Raw genomic sequence first — 19,302 nt, 5'->3', positions numbered from 1 at the left:
TCCAGGTTACTTCAATAGTGATGTGTGGAATTCTACAGACAGAGTCAGAGTTTCAGTGTTTTTTAGACAAATTAATGTTCAAGGGAGCATTAGGACCGAGGAAAGGTTGTGTTAGAAAAGAGGCTAGGCATAATTATTGATTCTAGAAGAATTAAGTTGAGATCATTTGGATCTTGCAAGATCGGCTAAGAAGACGCCGTATACAACAAGAAAGGATCAAGATAAGAAGACTATATATTTTCAAGAGTATCTCGTATCAAGTGGCTATCTAATTTTTGTAAACAATTGTCACTTTATTATTATTGGAAGATAACAATTTTCAATGGGCATTAAAGAGTGGATTTAGCTCTTGCGAGAACGATAGAGTTGAACCACTTCTCCTTCCCTATATCTCTTTAATTTTATGTATTCTTTTGAATGCTTAGGTTTGTGTCGCTTTAATAGAAAAACATGTTATTAGGATTTATCTGCTTGTTGCGATTTCATAATTAAAGTTTAGGTTTGTGATAGATCTAGTCATTTGAACATTCTCTCTTGCGATTATTGTTGTATGAACTCTTGTTGTTAGATTGATCATTCGATTAATCAAATTCAATTTGAGCTCTGTGTGAAAATTAAATTATGTTAATTGTTGAATTACTTATTTAAGCAACTTCATATTTCTCAATTATTGTTATTATTGATAATTTGAGTTAACTATAATATCCATTTAATCATATGTTTTATAAAATTTTCGCTATCCTTTATTTGTAAAGTTGTGATCTGGTAAAAGGAATTGTTTTTTAAAATGGTTTTTTAGAGGAATGATCTATTCATCCCTTAGACTGTTTCAATCCTCATATCCTCCACCAACACGAAGGACATTGAGAATGATGAATATGTACATGTCATGGTGAGTAACTTGGTGAATGATGACTATGTAGATTTGAATAAGTCATAAAATCATAATCCTGAAACATGACATATAGAAATATGAGTTGGTTGTCGCCATTAAGAAGAGATGAAGGTTAACTCTAATAAGGATATTTATGATAAACAATCCCCTTGAATGAATAAGAATAATAATAGAGATATTTGATGATTTAAAGGAGAATTTGGTGATTGAGAAAGAGCTTATAAGTGATAGAAGGGAGAAACTTGGTCTTGATTTTATGGTTATGTAAAATAGTAGTAAGAATTGTGTGAGAAATCCCCATGATGGTTTGCATTTGGAGAAGAAGAATAACTTGTGAGGTGAAGAAGATAATCCTCCTGAGTTACTTCAAACAGAATTTACTTTGGACAAGAAAAATGGTAGGGGAAGTCATAAACTTACTCAATCTGGAATTAAATCAATAATCGAGTCTCTTCATGTAAGATAACACCACTAAATAAAATACTTGTTTGGAATGATAGAGGAATATGAAATCTTGATACTATGTTGGCTATTAAAATTCTTTGAGATCAACAAAATCCTGAGTTGCTTTTGATTGTTGAACCAATGATTATTTGTATTCATTTTCGTGCTCAGTGTTTTAAACAAATTATATTTAAGAGATATGCATTATGTTTTAGACATAATCAAGATTCAAGCCTAAATGATTTTCGTGCGAAATATATGAATCCTTCTGTAATGAGTTTGTCTGAGCAAGATGCAACCTTTTCTATAGAATTGGATCAAACTAAATTCTTCATTACAAATTTATGAGCATGTAACTCCCATGTGATTCGGAGACAATTTTGGAAAGAACATACCAATCTTCAACAGGTCAATCCTGGCCTTGGGTGCATGATAAATGATTTCAATGCATTTATTGGTTTCCATGAGAAATTTGGTAGTTGCCCTCCATACAAAAATTTCACTTTTGAGTTTCCTAGTTGTAATTAAATTGAGCGTATTCATTCTGACACTAATTGTAGCAATTACACTTGGACCAATGGGAGAAAAGTGGGTTATTACTCTTATGTTAGGCTCAACAAAGCCATATGTAATTAGAATTTCCTAGATAATTGGAACACAGTCAATTGTTTCACTTTGATCAAGAATCACTTAAATCATTACCATATTCTTCTCGATTATGAAAAAGGTGGTTTTGATTTAGCTAGGCCATTCAAATTTATAAAGGTTTTGTTCTCTAGATGATAATTATAAACAATTGATTGCTGACACTTAGAATATTGGTGTTGTTGGTTGCCTTATGTTTGTTTTATCCCCAAATTTGAGATCTCTTAAATATATTCTTAATAAATTTCAAGAAATAGACTTTTGAAAATATTCATCTTAAATTCACTCAAGCTACCGATGAAGTTAACATAATACAAGGTTTGATTAATGATGCATGTTATAATGCTGATATTTGAGTAGAGGAGAAAATGTCCAATTTCTGTTGATAAGGCATTTCATTCGTTAAACCAATTTTTGAGGGAAAAAGTATGTATAAAAGATTTATGGATAAAGATAGGAATACAATATTTTTTCACAACACAACCAAATTGAGATATGCTAGTAGAAATTCACTAAATTGAGTCATACCAATTTTTTTTGGGAGGAGTGCATTGAATTAGATAATAATTATAATTATGTTGATTTGGTGGAGAAAACTAACCAGTAATTATAACTCATCCTTATAATGAATATCTCACTAGAATTCATCGGCCTAGAGAAAATAAGAATCTAGTCCATAATATGGATGGTAATTTTTCTTTAGAAACTAATGGCTTTTGGGGATGTTTTTTTCAGTCCTATTGGGATATAGTGATGAGAGATGTGATTAGTTCATTGAATTAATTATTTGAACAAGGTTGGATATTTCCTAATCTCAATTTTGTTAATGTGACATAAATACTTAAACAACATGCAGTGTAACACCTTAGACTACTTTCAGGATTACCGATTGATCCCACAAACCAACACAGGTCTTTTCAGTATGTCTTGTTCTCACTTGCACGCTTTGCATGAAATTTTCCAGAAGGTCGTCCATCCAAATACTACTCCAAGTCAAGCACGCTTAACTATGGACTTCTTATCTGTTTGGCTACCAAAAAGAAGATGTGTCTTGTTTTCGGTAATCTAACAGATAAGAATTCCATAGTTAAGCATGCTTGACTTGGAGTAGTATTTGGATGGGTGACCTTCTGAGAAGTTTCTTGGAAAGGAGTGAGTACAAAGCATGCTGACAAGACCCGTGTTTGGTAGTGGGGTCATTCCGTAATCCTGAAAGCAGTTTAGGGCGTTACATGAAGCATATTCTATTAAGCTATATGTACCTATTGCACTTGTAAATTTTCAACTCAAAATCATCACTAAGATCATTGCAGATAGGTTAACCATATTAGCTCCTAAAATTGTCTCAAAACATCAAATAAGCTTCATTAGGGGAAGACATATTTACGAGTGCATTAGCATTACTTCTAAAGACATTAATTTGTTGGACAAGAAATTTTTTGGATGTTTTATGACATTGATGATAGACATCAGAAAAACCTTTAATACTTTAGATTCTCATTATCTTATCAATTTTTTTAATGTTGATTTGATAAAAAGTTTTGTGATTAGATTCTTACCACTCCCGACTAAGTCGCGTCGTAAATCATGATGATTCGAAAAGTTTAAGAACTATTTTCATGCTCTAAAGAAGTGAGGTAAGGAGATCCTTTGTCTCCCTTACTCAAGTGCATTATTAAAAAGACCCTTAGTAGGAAATCATATATGTTGGTAGATCAGGGTAAGCTGACATGCATATCACTTAGTAGCCAGATTTGTTTTGCACATGACTTGATGATATTCTATAAATCTGTCAGGAAAAATGCTTAATTTACTAACCATCTCCTTCAAGAATATGGTCAAAATTATAGTCAACACAGTCTAACTAAGCGTAAGCTTTATGGTGGAGCTAATTCTGAATCTCAGTTGAGGCAAATTTCATATATTCTTGAATTCATTGTGGGAAAAACACCAGTTAACGATCATGGAGTTACTACAATCAAAGACAAGCATATAACTCATCATATTCGGATCATAAAAGATAAAGTATTAGGCAAGGTAGCTACTTGGAAGGGAACTTCTTTTCTCTGATGGGTATGGTTCAATTGGTCAAGTCTATCATACAAGACATGCTACTGTATAGTATTAGCATTTATAAATGTCCAATCAATCTTATTAATAAACAAGATTATTGCATCATAAATTTTTGTGTGGAATAGGTAGCATAAATAGTAGAAAGCTAATTACTACCTCTTGAAAGGTTATTTTTTCACCTTTGTTTCAAGAAGGTCTTGGTTTGATTGATATTAGGACAATAAATAAAGCTAGTTGGCTATCTCTTTTTTGGAAGTTGTTGACTACCAATAAAAAATGATCTTCTATGCTTATTAATAGATGTCGCAGACATAAAAGATCAATCATGTATCATTTTTTTTCAATTTAGCCTAACACTAAGCATTATTTTTCATTTCATGAGAAACATAATACATAATAGGTTGGTGATGGGAGATACTTTGATTTATGGACTGACAATTGGTTGGGATACAAAATTAAATATTTTTAAATATTATTGCTAATGGATGTTCAATTTATGCAAACTACTAAGGTTTATTAAGTTATCATAGACATCAATTGAAATATTTCTCTTGGCTTATTCATTTTGGCTCCTCAATTTGCGAGGACATTTTGAATATCAACTTGCCATTTGATATTACTATTGTTGAAGAACTCCTTTGGACATGATCTACAAATGATGAACTATCTTTTATAGATGCCTAAAACTGTATCAGGAGTGATCACATTATGCCTTCTTGAACAAAATTCATCTGGCACAGTGACTTGTAAGATGGTGCATAATGTTATTACAATAAAAGACAACGTGATTCAAAGAGGAATGCATATGGTTTCGAGGTGCTTTCTATGCAATCATGATTTAGAAATTGGAGACCACTTATTTCTTAGATGCAAATACACCTTAATTTTTTTCCAATGGATGAAGTGACTGTTTGGTATGATCATTGATAGAACTAGTTATGAAAGCTTATTCAAACATGCTGATAGAAGTTCGAGGTCTCGAATTAAGAATATGATCATGGCTCTCATCATCAGAAATATTTATAAAACTTGGCACACAAGAAACAATATCATGATTCAAAATGGAAAAATTTATTTTGATAGAGACATTCACCATGTTAAATAATTGGTTAGTATGACATCTACTTCTTTCAATAGACACATGCATTCTTCAATTCATGAGTTTAGAATTATTAAATGATTTGACATCAAATGCTGACCTCCTTCCACACTTAGAATCATACAAGATAATTAGTGTTTTCTTAATCATAATTCGATTCAATAGTGACATATTCATGAATAATTTAGGAATATCGTGGATGCTTTCTCAGTTAAAATTGAAGTTAGCACCTCCTTTCAAATTGAATCGCATGTAATTATATTTGCTATCGAATATACTAACATGAAAATTAATGAAGTCCTTAACTTAAAATTGACAAAATGCTTAACTATGCTTTTGATTTTTTAAATGTGTAAATACCATTGAGGTCTAAAGAGAAATATTTTTTTAAAATGCTCTTCTACATCACATATTTAAAAATTAAAAAAACAGGTGACCAATAAAAGGAGATTGTTTTTCATATAATAACATTGTTAAATTTAACAGTGATTTTTTATTTTAAAAAAACTTCGAACAATAATTATAATCATTTTAATGAACCCTATTTACACAAAAAATCTATTAAAGTTTAAATTTGGTGTAGTGCAGAATAAACTAAAAAGCTTAATTTCTTTTTTCTTCAAATTTTCTACATGTTATAATAATATTAAAATTGAAAATATATCAATCACAAATATTTTTTTATTATTCACAAAATTACTATTTTCAAGTAAAGTAGAACTGTAGAAGATTTTTTTGTTATCTTTTCCGCTCGTTCCATTTCCTTCCATGTAACTTAACCTCAATTATTATTTTTCTTATTGCTGGCAGGCACCACATCTTAATTGGAAATGTCAGGTTGTTGTTGGTTTGTGTGGTGGAGGTAGTAGGTGGGAATTGTGGTCTATAACAGCCGAATATCTTGCAATTTTATCTTATAATAAACGTGGTGGCCTCATAAATACCTTTGAGGACTCAACTCTCAATATTTGAAATAAATTACTACCAACTTTTGTAAAATATATACTCCCTTGTAAAAAATATTCTAGTTGAGAAATGTGTGGTTCTTAAAAAAAAATTAAATGTATTGATTTAAATGAAGAAATTAATACATTTACTAAAGTACTCCTATTAAATTTTGATATTTATTTCAGTTTATTATTATTTAAAATCCACATATTATTTATTTTATTTTTTATACAGTACTCCTATGTTAACTTGATGCAAGGATATAAATTATACATGTGACATTTGATATTTTTCCAATATACCTACTTATACACAAATAAAGGGGGTTCCAAAACATTGATGAGTGAATTTGGAAGCATGCTAAATAGATACTTTTTCGGCGACATCAACTTACCTCTAGAATCCCATTTAGAGAAAAAATACTTACCTCTAAAACAAGAACAATGATATTTTGACACGAAATATTACACCTACATTGTAGATACTGTTCATAAATCCAATGAACAATAATTTTTTTATTTTGACTTTTTATAATTTTGTATAATAAAACAAGTTTGATTAATAGTATATAAAAATTTGGTTAATATAGTTTAAAATTTGGTTATCGAGTATTCTAACATCAAATATTAAATCTTACATAGTAAATCAACTTTGATTAATATTATGTATAAAGTTGATTAATCCAATTCATAATTTGGTTATTGAGTTCTCAAAAATAAAATAAAAAAATAAATAGTAAAATAAAGTTGGTTAATGACATATAAAATTTGGTTAATACATTTTATAATTTAGTGTTAGAATATGGTTAATAGTGTGTATTTAATTGATTAATTAAATAGTGAAAGTGGTTAATGGATTATAAGTAAAATAAATGGTTAATAATATTTAATTTTGTGTATTTATGTTATAAAATAAATTTTAAAAGTAAATTTCTTTTTTAAAAAAAATCTTTTTTATAAATGATATTATTTTAATAAAAAATTACTATTCATCATATAAATACGGTGAACAGTATATACGATATAATATTTGGTGTCATATTTTGGTGTCAAGATAGCGTTCCTCCTCAAACAATCAGTTTACAGTAACAAACACCATTCACCATAAAGAGCAGAGCATACCCCAAAGTCTTCATTGAAATATCATAATTTAAATGAACTAACATACTACACAATAAATATTAAACTTCACTTAAAATCAAGCAGCAACTAGAATTTTTATGTCAAAAATTGACTGAAAATTTATGGTGTAAATTTCATGTTGGTGATAACTCTTCTTATACATATAATTTTAGTATCTTTTGAGTAATATTTACTTTATTTATATTAAATTTTAGTTAGATTTATCTAACAAATTATTTCTTTTTAGTCTTTTATCAATGGAGTGTTTTGGCATTTCTTTTTAGTCTTTTATCAATGGAGTGTTTTGGCATTTTTATTTACCTATTAACAAAATAATTCTCATAATTTTGTTTTAGTTCATAAGTTTACATTCAGTTTATGGTTTGAGATATAAATTTATTAATAAAGTTATGAATTTATTAAAGCGCATTCTAATAAGAAAAAAGTCAAAATTTGGTAATCAAGAGACATGTTCCTTGTGCGATATTTTAAGAATAGGGGAAATATTAACCAGTGTTTTCAGGGTAATGATTAAGATTTTAAAATAATAAACTTATCTCGGTAATTTGTGTATTTAATGCCTTGAAAATTGAAATATTAAATTTTCTATAAAATATATTTTTTAGAATACTTAATCATTGTCCTGAAGGTACTGGTTAGCAAGACCCTAAGAATATATAGACTTATATGGGTCTCAATAAAGAGATACCGGTTGCAAACATGAGCTAAATTCATAGCTATAACATTTATAATTACATTGAAATTTAAAAAGGTGAAAAATGCAATTTACTTTAATGATCCAATTAATCTTTTATAATGTCAAGGATATGCTATTAATAAGTTGTCCTTAGCAAAATTTGAGTTAAAAATCAGGAGTCCATGTTGCATTCGTTTGGGGGATATCTATTGGACAGTAAAGAACTCATTTAGGAAGATCTCGGAGACGGTTCATTATGTGAAAATCGCAAGGATCATCTCCAGCTGATTGCCTTCTGCCAACCATTCAGCCCTTAATCTAATGGCTTAAAAGTTTTGAAATAATGTAATAAAAGTAAATATATTATTTTCAAAAAAAATGAATGGTGTAAATTGTGGCAGTACCAAGAGCATGAGAGAAACTGCCGAAGAGAATCCAGATCCGAAAATCAGACATGTTTTAAACATCATTCAGCTTTGAAGGAGAGAGGTTTGTGGAGATTCAATTTAAATGGAAGGGTTATGTTATCAACTTGGTTAATATCTATTCGTTTTGCCATATCACTAATAAAAGAAAATTATAGAAAAAGTTGATTGAATTTCAAAGTCAAATCCCAGTTGGAGAATTGTGTATCGGAGGAGATTTTAACTCCATCAAATCTAGAGGAGGAAGGAAAGGATATCGCTTTCACTCAAATGCTTCGGAGATGAACAAAGTTGCAGTTTTTATTTCCCAACGGTGGGAAGTAAGTTTACCTAGTTCAACTCTTCTGGTTCCTCAAAGACCATTGTCCAATTTGGATTAGGGCTAATACTTTTAGTTTGGGTCCCAAGCCGTTTAAATTTTTCTCGACTTGGATAGAAAACTCAATTTTTAAGTCCATTATGGAAGAAAGATGGAACAATTCAATAATTCATAGCAAAAAAAAAACTCTCTGTTTTTAAAGAAAAGCTTTAGATATTAAAGGAGAGGTTGAGGATTTAGAACATTGAGGTATTCGGGAAAATTGATTTGGATGTTGAAAAACCTGTTAACGAATTGAATGTCGTGAATAAAAAGGTGGAAGCCGATCCTAAGCAAGTTCACCAGGATGTATCTGTTAGAAGGGTGGATGCGCAAAACTTGGTTTGGCGTAAATAGCATTGGCAAGGACTGATTCTAAAACCAAAATCAAGATGCAAATGGTTGAAGGAAGGTGATAAAACTCTAAGTTTATTCACTCATTCATGAGAATTAGGTACCGTTGTAATGGTATTGTTGCCCTCAAATCCAACGATAATCTGATCTAGGATGTCGATAGAATCAAGTTACTTGCGTTTAATCATTTCAAAAGTCATTTTCAAGAGCCATATTTTTCAAGGCCAATGCTAGAGTGGGTAGCGTTCAATCAACTCAATTTAGAAGATAACACATTTCTCAAATCTCTATTCTTAGTGACAGAAATAAAAGAAGTCATTTTGATCTCTTTAGTGGATAAAAGTCTGAGTCCGAACAAATTAACTATGTTTTTTTAAGTATGCTAGGATATTATTAAGTTGGATTTGGTGGACTACATCAAAGAATTCTTTGTGCACACGCATATCCCTGAGGCCGCTGCAAATTCGTTTATTGCTCTGGTACGGAAAATAAAAAATCATTAATCCTTTAATGATATAGACCTATATGTTTAATTGGGTGTGTTTACAAGATAATCTTAAAATTGCTTGCATGGAGGCTTAAATTTGTAACTGAGGAGTTGTCATTGATGCTGACAAATTCCAGGGTGAAAAGAAAGAGGTTTTTCTCTCTAGATTGCCATAGTAGTGATTGTATGAAATGCTTCGGATAAGGCAGAGTTCTTCTCAAATCTTCAGACAATTCATCACTCATGCAATTGGTAGGATCAAAGGGTTTATTGCTACACAGAAAAAGCTTGGAGAAGATTGGTGATATTGGAAGATTCTTGAAGCATTAATCGAGTAAAGATTGTGCAGAAGAGTTTAGCTTGAAGTTATATACAAGTCAAGATCCATATAGAAGATTTATTTTCTTCAGCATTACTATGGACTAATGATTCTATGAACTCTTGGAATATTTTTCAAAATAAAATGGAGCTATGCAGGTTCCAATGGGAAACCATTGAAGAATGCACGTAGGCAAAGCGAGGACGAAAGCCAAAGCACTATAAGTCCAGTCTTCACTCTCTCTCTCTCTCTTTTAATTTTGAATTTTAATTTTGTAGTATATTGCAGTCCTAGGTTTTCATTTCTTAGAGTAGTTTATTGTTTATCACAAAGTTGTTTGAAAATTTAGTTGAGCATGAAAATAAACTGAACGGCTCGCCGATAGCGAAGTAAAGTCGAAAAAGAAAGAGAAAGTGAAATAAGAGAAACAAGATATTTCTTTAAAGGCTTCTTTATTAAAAGCTAGTAAAGCAAAGGAAGAAAGTGATAATTCTGACGAAGAATCTCTTAGGAAGGAGGAGATCGGTTTATTCGTCAAACGTTAAAATAGATACCAAAAGAAAAAAAATGCAAAAGCATACCAACAAATAATTGATAAATTTCAACAATACTCACCTTCTCAAAAGAGAACACAAGAGATGATGACATTACTTGTTACGAGTGCGGTAAATTGGGACATTTCTGAACTACTTTTCCAAGTCTCACCAAACATCGTAAATAGAAAAATAAGGAATTCTATAAGACAAAGGAAAAAAGTTCCAAAGGTCGTAGAGCCCATATCACGTGGGAAAAAGAGGATGAGAGCTCCTCCTAAGATTCTTGATCATGTTCAGATGATGAGTGTTCCAACCTATGTTTCATGGCACGTAAGAAAGGTGAAACGTTAAGGTATTCTGAACCCGGTGATGAAATTTCATATAGCGAATTGTTTCAAGATTTTAATGATATGTATACGGATTCTATAAACACTTTAAAGAAGATTTATCTCCAAAAAGAAATTATTTTAACACTTGAAAAGGAGATAAATAATCTTAACAGTGTTTTAGATTGTCTTAAAGACACACACACACACATCTCTAGTTGAAGAGCATTATAATGTTTGTGACACTTTAGTTGAAAAGGTAGAAAAAGTATATTGTATTGAATGTCCAACTTTAAAAATTGAAATTGAAAATCTTAAAGGAAAAATACCCCATGATACTTCACTATATTATTCTTGTTCTAGCTTTTCAAGTGATAGAGCGAGAGTTTTGAGAAAAACCCTCGTGTCACTAGGAGAAATAGAAGAAGCATTTTATATAAATCTATTTGTCATTATTATGGTGATAAGGGATTCATTAGGCCTCTTTGTATTATTTGGAACGTTCAAGTTCCAAATGGTTAAATGGCATGGATTTTTAAGTGTACCTCAACTAACCCAAAAGGACCCACTAGTTAGGAACCTAAATTTCCTATTTGATTGTCAAAAGAAACTCTTGTATTCGTGAAAAGATTATGGTTTCTAGATAGCGGATGTTCAAGACACATGATGGGAGATGCTACCATGTTATCAAGTTCGATAAGAAGGAAAGCGGTCACGTCACATATATATGGGGACAACACAAGAGGTAAAATACTAGGAGAAGGTATTGTGAGAAATCCCTCCACAATCACCATTGAAAATGTGCTTTTAGTTAAAGGGCTTAAATGCAACCTACTTAGCATTAGCCAATTATGTAACAAAGGGTACAACGTTGTTTTTTATACTCTTGGTTGTTTAATTGAGAATAAGGCAAGTAAAGATCCTGTGTTTAAGGGTTCTAGGATTGATAATATCTATATACTTGATCTAGATGATGTGTCAATGCATGGAACTAAGTGTTTAGTAGCCAAGGGTGAAGATTCTTGGTTATGGCATAGATGCTTAAGTCATGTGCATTTTGGCTTGTTAAATAGAATAACATCCAAGAATCTAGTGATTGGTCTTCCAAAGACGAAATTTCTAAAAGATAAATTGTGTGATGCTTGTCAAATGGGAAAGCAAACGAGAGTGTCGTTTAAATCTAAAATGGTTGTTCCGACATCAAAACCTCTTGAGCTTCTACATCTAAACTCGTTTGGCCCCTTGCAGACAAGAAGTTTAGGAGGCAATTATTATAGATTTGTAATTGTTGATGACTACTCGAGATTCTCTTGGACATTACTTTTGGCCTGTCATGATGAAACTTTTGAATCTTTCGTTAATTTTGATAAGCTTGTCCAAAATATTTTTAGTTTAAAAATTATCACACTCCGCAATTATCATGGTGATGAATTTGTTGACCATCAATCATTAAAAAGGGGGATAATGAAGTTGCATATCCCTAGGGGAGATTGTTTCATGTCATTAACACATGCAGGGGGAGCACCCCCCAATATGGTTATTTTATTGCTTATCTTATCGCTTTCGTTAATTATCGTTTATTGAGTCTCCATTATGATTGCACAACTTTTGAATTAAGGTTGAAATCGATTCGTTATTTGTTTTAGCATGCATAAATCAATGGTTATGTTTGAACTTGATCACGATTTAGTCTATTGCATGAGTCAGTGAAATAAAAACTGCATGTGTTTTATATTCAAGCTAGGTGCAAAGAAAAATCTCAAAGTACTTTTAAAACCATGAAAAATTGAGATTTAGTGTGTTTGATTCGAATAATAAAGATTAAAGACACATTCTGATTCAAATCAAATTTAGCACAGTCAAAACAAAAAATTTCTAGCAATTTGATTCGAATCACAACTTTCACTTGATTTGAACGAGGCTCTCCATGGTCACCTCTGTTAGATTTGATTCAAATCAGACTTTACACCTGATTCAAATCAGAGCATTTTCAGCATTTTTCTTAAGGGCCTATTGAAGCGATTCGAATTAAAATTTGTACATGATTCGAATCACAATGTCTTTGATTCGAATCAGACATTGTTCTTGATTTGAATCAAGCGTGAAATGGGTCAACCATTTGATTTCCTTTTATTCCATCAAAAAATCCACTAGAATCAATGTATGTCTCAATGTTTAATCGTTGTAATCTCATATTGGGTGAAAATGGGCAGGTTGAAATTTAATATTATGTGAAGAGGGCTGAAGGAAATGTATCAGTTATAATCCAGGTTGTCGTCTATTTTAGTTAAATTAATGCACCAATATTTATGATCATTGTGTGTTTTGTTTTAGTAAAAGTTTATTGAAATATTAAAAATATGAAGTAATTGTGTTTCAGTTGGAACTATGTAGTGTCTCTATGGATCCGTTTTATCCTTTGAAGTTGTTTGATTTACTTTTCTAAAATATATTCGTTATTTGAATGAAATGGTTAAGTTTTATGTAGTAACAATTTTTGTGTATCTATTGTGTATTGTGGTTGAAAAACATGAATAGTTAAAAGGGAAATGGTATTGGTTACAGATGATGCAAAGTAAAGTAAATGATAGAAGAATTCTAGTGTACTATATTTGGAAAAAGTAAAACCCGGCTTATCACTTGGTTGTTGTTGACTTTTGGACAAAAGAAGTGAAAGTCAATTTGGACATTATCTAGTTATAAAATACCCATTTAATTTGAAGTAGTCTTTTTGTATTACACATTTTATGAAAAACTATAATCCATTCAATTATGATAAACAATATTGATATAGTATTGGTGACAGTACTTATAAATTACAGATGTTTTTTTTACTCGTGTAAAAAATTGGTTACACAACCAATAACACACAGTTTATATATTATAATGTATTACTTGGAAGCAAAAATATATTTATCGAGATACATTCAAAAAATGTATTACAACCAAAAAGAGAGTGTTTAGCGAGGAGACTTGTAAATGACAAACGCAAGAAATGATTTAAATTTGTAAAAAAACTATACAAGATTATGTGTTAATGTATTTATAAAGGATCCAAAATCAAAGTAATGTAGATGAGGAACAGTTTAAAAAGTGATAGAAATCATGTATATGTTGATAATAAAAAAAACATATGTAGAGTTGACCATATGCAATTAGTTACAAAAAAAATACAGTGTTGCATGAAAAATTGACAAAATCTAAAGTGAATTACAGTCCAAGCAATGATACAATGAGGATAATATAATCATTTTATGTCTATTTGTAAACTCTCCAACACATAAAACTACTTAAGTTTACTATATTCACTACTACAAATAACGCGTCTAACATCAGATGCGAAATGCATTTTATCTCGGTAATAGAAGCGAGATAACTAAAGTCGTCATAAAAAATAGAGTCTTATCACCTCGGTGTTTAAAACACCAGGTAAAAATTTTTTAGCATATGAGTTCGAACCCCGGCTTCTGCACTTTTATTATTTACAAAAACTATCGCTTTTTTATCTCGGTTAGTCAGGGCAACCCAGGGGTTGTTAATTTAAACAAACTAATTGATTGTCCGTGAAGATCATGTGTTGGATCTTCAATTCCTTGACATTCTGGGAAAGATCAAATGATGGGAAACTCTTTTCTCCCAATAAAAAAAGGATTAGGTAAATTAATTTCCCCATGATATAGATTTTAGATATTCAAATCATATAATGAATTCCAATAAAGTTACAATAAATAAAGTTACATTGTTTACAAAGAATATTAAAATAACATCAAGTTATTACAATGAATTCCCACTTCTAATTTGATGCTGTGAGAAAAATCCCCAAGCTGCATTAGGCTTAGTGAAATTAACAAAAGCATAGCCTTTATTCAGCCCAGTTACAACAAATCTTTGCTCTTTTGAATAAATATCTTCGCTGAAGGAATAATGAATAAATGGTTTACCACAAAAAGAGAAGGGAGCTTCCTTCATTGTCTCCTTGAAGGAAGAATAATTTTTCTGCACTTGCAATCTATCAAATGAGCAAAAATACAACAACAAACAACAACAACACCACCACCAACAACATCAACACCATTGATCGTACCTGATCAGAAGGATCGTCGTAGGCTGCTCGGACTGGATCTTCTAGGAAGGAGGAGGAGGGGGGTGTACCTGCAAGGTACTCCAATGCCAAAGTAAGATGACGAGCAAAGGAGCGCAAGTACTAGCTAAGAGTGAGTAAGAATTGAATACCTGACCCTCTAGTTGAAGAGGGTATATATAGCCCCCAGCGCTGGGCCATGATCTCGCTATTGGGTTGGATTCCCAAGCCCAACTAGGAGACTGCCAGGTTTCCTGAGCGGAAATATCGGAGGTGCGTGTATGCCCTCTGTCCTGGTTAACCGCTCCGAAGTCCAAGGGAAGACGCGGTCTTTTAGGAGCCACGTGGGATCCGAGTTATTCGGAGGATTGGATATGAAGGAGCCCTGCGCGGAGCAGGGTCCTCGGCAAGGATGATGTCCGGGGGAGAATGAACGCCGAGCGCGGTGTTGGTGCCGAGCAAGGCGTGTCGGAAGGCCATGAACTATACATGGGCCTCTGAGGCTTATTGGGCCGAAAGCGGTGTTGGGCCTAGCCTTGGCCCAGTCCAGAACAGGAGCCCCCCAAGTCGGAGTTTTCCGGTTAAGAAACTGTGACTTTGCTTCTACGCTCGGACCCTCATTTCTCGTGGTTGCTCGGTGGATCGGTCCTCGTTACATATACGCGCTCGGAGGAAAGTCCAGTGGTGGGCGAAACGTCGCGCGTGGGAACCACGCGCTGACGTGGCATAGGCATTGATGGCCTAGGGTCTAGGAGGCGGCGCCTGTCAGGAGAGGTGACGCTTCGCCTTCCGAGCCTTTTTCCCTATAAAAGGGGGCGAATTCTCTCATAAGGGAATTTTCCTTTCTCTATTTATCTGCTCGGCTTCGATCAAGGGTTCCTCGGGGCATAATTTCCCAGCTCGTTCGTCATATCAAGATCGTTGCTTAGCGAAGGATTCTCCCCGGCCATCTACATCATGTCTGCAAGTAAGTTCGTTTAGCCTGTCGTTGCTTTACTATTTTTCATAGAACTTGTGTTTCGCTTTCGAGGTCTTCGCCATCGTCATCCTCCCCGGGTTATCCAAGCGATGCCCGGGGTCGGCGTGGGTTGGCAGGCCGTAGTACGTTGGCGTTAAGATAAGCTTTCCGATTGTCGTGTCATCTGTGAGTCCTCGGCTGACGAGCGTTGTTCCTCGATGGGGTTTGGCCGGGGGCTCCGCTGCTCCTGCTCTACCCTTTCGCTTGTCTTGCGGTGGAAGGGTGGATTTGATAGACTATCGAATTCACTTCTCCCTTCTGCGTGCAGGTGAATCAGATTCGAGCGCTTCCTCAAGAACTGGCTCGGACACCGACTCGACGACCAGTGATTCCGACAGCTCGACGGCAACTAGTTCCGACGTCGAAATTATTGAGGAAGAGGGCACTCCCTCGGCCGAAGGCGTTCACACGGGATCCCCTGGTTCGAATGCCGAGGGAGGGGTTTCCCCTATGCCGTTATTCAGTTATGAACATACCGTTGCGCCCGATTGGATAGCCGAGGAGGCTCTGTCTGTTGTTTCTCGGTATACCGCGTCTCTGGATGGGGCGTTTACAGAAATTGAGGTCCTGGGGGAAGGTGATCCGCCCAATTATCAAATAGGTTGCCCGTCTCCAGACGAACGCATATGTTCTCGGTTTGCCGGGGACGGATTTGCGATGTACGATTACGTGTTTAGGGAGCTCGGCTTCCGGTTACCCTTCTCTGATTTTCAGGTTTCAGTCATGGCGTTTCTATCTCTGGCACCGTCCCAAATTCATCCGAATGCCTTTGCCTTTATGCGGGCATTCGAGATTGTTTGTGATTATTTGGGTATAGGTGCGACGTCTGCGTTGTTCGGAAGGTGTTTTCGTGTTCAACGGCAGGCGTCAAACGGGCGGTACAGCTGGGTTTCGTTCAGGAACGCCGAGCGTAAACTCTTCGGAATGTATACTGACTCCGTGAAGGGTTTTAAGGATCGATACTTCGTTGTCCGCCCCCTAAGTCCAACGGCCTATTCTTCGGTGTCGGATATGGTGGCCGAGCGGGATGCCGAGGGGGAGATAGTAAGGGATGAACATGGGCAGGAAGTAAAGGAGTTCTGCACGACGTTTCCGTTTTTCTGGTGGAAGGGTCATTTTGCGTCTCCTCCGAAATACTACGCTTGGGAGGACGATGACTTGGATGATCAAGACCGGGAGTCGTACTCGGTCCTCTGCAAATATGTAGATAGCTTTACCCTGTCTCGTTGGGTGACGAGGAATGGAGATCCCATACTGAACGAGGACGGGGTGCCGATCACGGAGCAGCGGCCTATTAATACCAAGGCTTTGCTAGCTTGTCGGACTCCCGAGGAGACCTGGGCGTTGTTAGGTTGTGTCTATTCCCCTTGCTTTGTGATCTCTGTCCGGTATTTTGCTAACTCGTTTATTTTTTCTTTGCAGAGGCTATGCCGGAGAAGGAGGATAATATCCTGAAACAAGCATTGGATGCGAGGAAGAATCAGAAGAAGAGGAACCAGGGTACCGGAGCTGGAGAGAACTCAGGCTCGGCAGGTTCCCCTCACAAGATTCATGTCGACGAGAGGTTACCCAAGAGACCTCGTGCTTCCGAGGGGGGACGTCCGGATCAGTCGAACCTGGGTCCCGGGCGCGCCTTCGTGTTGCCTTCTTGCTACAAGGATGGAGGCTATTTTGAGAAGTTCCCCTTGGCTACCTCACCGGATGAAGCTCGTCGGATCAGTGATATGGATCCCCCGTCTCTTCAGAAACAGTTGGCGTGCGACAGTGCCGCCGTGGTGAGGGTCTTGGAGATGGCCCAAGTGTTGGCTAGTGGAGGTTCGGGCTCGACCGAGGCCCTGAAGGAGGCCGAGGCGGCTAAGAAGGTGGCCGAGGACAAGGTGAAGACCATGGAGGTCGAGCGCAAGGAGTTGAGGAAGAAGGTCGATGCGGCCCTGAAGCAGAAAGATGCGGAGGTCGCGGCTGAGAAGAAGAAGCTGGCTGACCTTCGACTCGAATGGGCTCCCTCGGCTGACGAGTCGCCGGATGTGGCAGCTCTGAAGTCCAGGGCTGAGTTTGCGGAGAAGATAGAAAGCCTGAAGATAAGCCTGGCCGACATGGCCGACGTCGGTTTCGAGCGTGCTCTTAACCAGCTGAGGCTTCTGAACCCTGGTTTGAAGGAGGATAACGTCGGGCTCTCTTCGAGGATCGTAGATGGCGTGTTGGTGCCTGAGTCCCCGGGGAGTGAAGAGTAGAAAGTGTAGTTCCGGGCCTGCGTGTCCGTTTTTCTCGGCCTGCGTGCCATTCTTTTTGTTGGGCTATGCCCGGATAATTTTTGGGGCCTGCGTGCCCGGTAATGATTGTAACCTTTGACATCGCCGGCCAAGTTGGTCGGCAATTTTAATGTCTTACAATTCTTCTTGCTTATATCTGTTTATTTTTACTTTCGGCGTTATCACTGTATGTTTGTTCTTTTCGATAACATTCCTGCCGTGCTTGTATGACGAGGTATTTCCTCTGAACTTAAAGTATTTTGCGGTTGTTCTAGGTGACCGATGACTTATGCTCGGACATGCCGGAGAGTCACCAGTATACTTGTGATATTATTGGTTTTGTGGGCTATGCTCGACCTAGATTGATTGCCCGGGCGTGTTGAGTACGGGCCGGGTGCGCAGAGCAGGTATGCGCTTTTAGCGAGCGCGAGACCGCGGTTGCGGCCAAGCGTTCGCGGCGTGAACGATCCCATCGCGAGCTGGGGTTCTGCCATGCAGGTACTTCCACGGGGGGTCTAGGTGTAGAATCCGCCGAGGGGTCGGTCCGTCTATCCGACGAGAGGAACCGATCGTTGCTGTCGTGGAACACTCACGTCCGTACCGACGACGTGGCTCCGTGCCCGTCCGTTACCTGAGTTTGGTTGGGGGCCGGGCGTTTTAGCTTATGTTTAACTGTAATAACGTCTGAGTTTTTCAGCATTCCAGGGTCGAGCAAGTTTTTCACCGAGAAGATTCTCGAGGTAGTAGGCGCCGTTCTCGGTTTTGTCATAAACTCGGTACGGGCCTTCCCAGTTTGGGGCTAGCTTGCCTTCGCGCGAGTCTTTCATGTTTCTGCGAAGTACTAGGGCGCCGATTTCAAATTCGCGCTTTATAACTTTGGCGTTATGGCGAAGAGCTATTTGCTGTTTTAGTTTAGCTTCTCGGAGGGCTGACCCTGCTCGAATCTCTTCTACCATATCGAGTTCTTCCCTCATGGCCTCGTCGTTAAGTTCTTCCTCGAGGGGGAATTCGGTGCGCCGAGAAGGCTCTCGGATTTCTACGGGAATTACGGCTTCGGTGCCGTAAGTTAGTCGGAAAGGAGTTTCGCCTGTGCTCGAATGAGGCGTCGTCCTGTACGCCCAGAGTACACTATGTAGTTCCTCGACCCAGGCTTTTTTGGCTTCGCCGAGTCTTCTCTTTAATCCTCGGAGGATGACTCGGTTGGCCGCCTCGGCCTGCCCGTTCGTC

At 36.1% G+C, this 19,302-nt stretch overlaps 1 protein-coding gene across 1 annotated transcript; it reads left to right on the top strand.

Annotated features, from left to right (window-relative positions):
• The first annotated feature begins 15,668 nt into the window (after positions 1–15,668).
• Positions 15,669–18,057, top strand: LOC131639437 (uncharacterized). The gene is made up of 2 exons (XM_058909935.1): positions 15,669–15,775; positions 17,249–18,057. The coding sequence occupies exons 1-2, from the start codon at positions 15,766–15,768 to the stop codon at positions 18,055–18,057; spliced, it is 819 nt and encodes a 272-aa protein (XP_058765918.1). The 5' UTR covers positions 15,669–15,765.
• The last annotated feature ends 1,245 nt before the right edge of the window (positions 18,058–19,302 follow it).

The sequence above is a fragment of the Vicia villosa genome, linkage group LG1, assembly GCF_029867415.1.
Source record: "Vicia villosa cultivar HV-30 ecotype Madison, WI linkage group LG1, Vvil1.0, whole genome shotgun sequence".
Classification (NCBI taxonomy): domain Eukaryota; kingdom Viridiplantae; phylum Streptophyta; class Magnoliopsida; order Fabales; family Fabaceae; genus Vicia; species Vicia villosa.
This window is presented reverse-complemented; position numbering and strand designations above follow the sequence as displayed.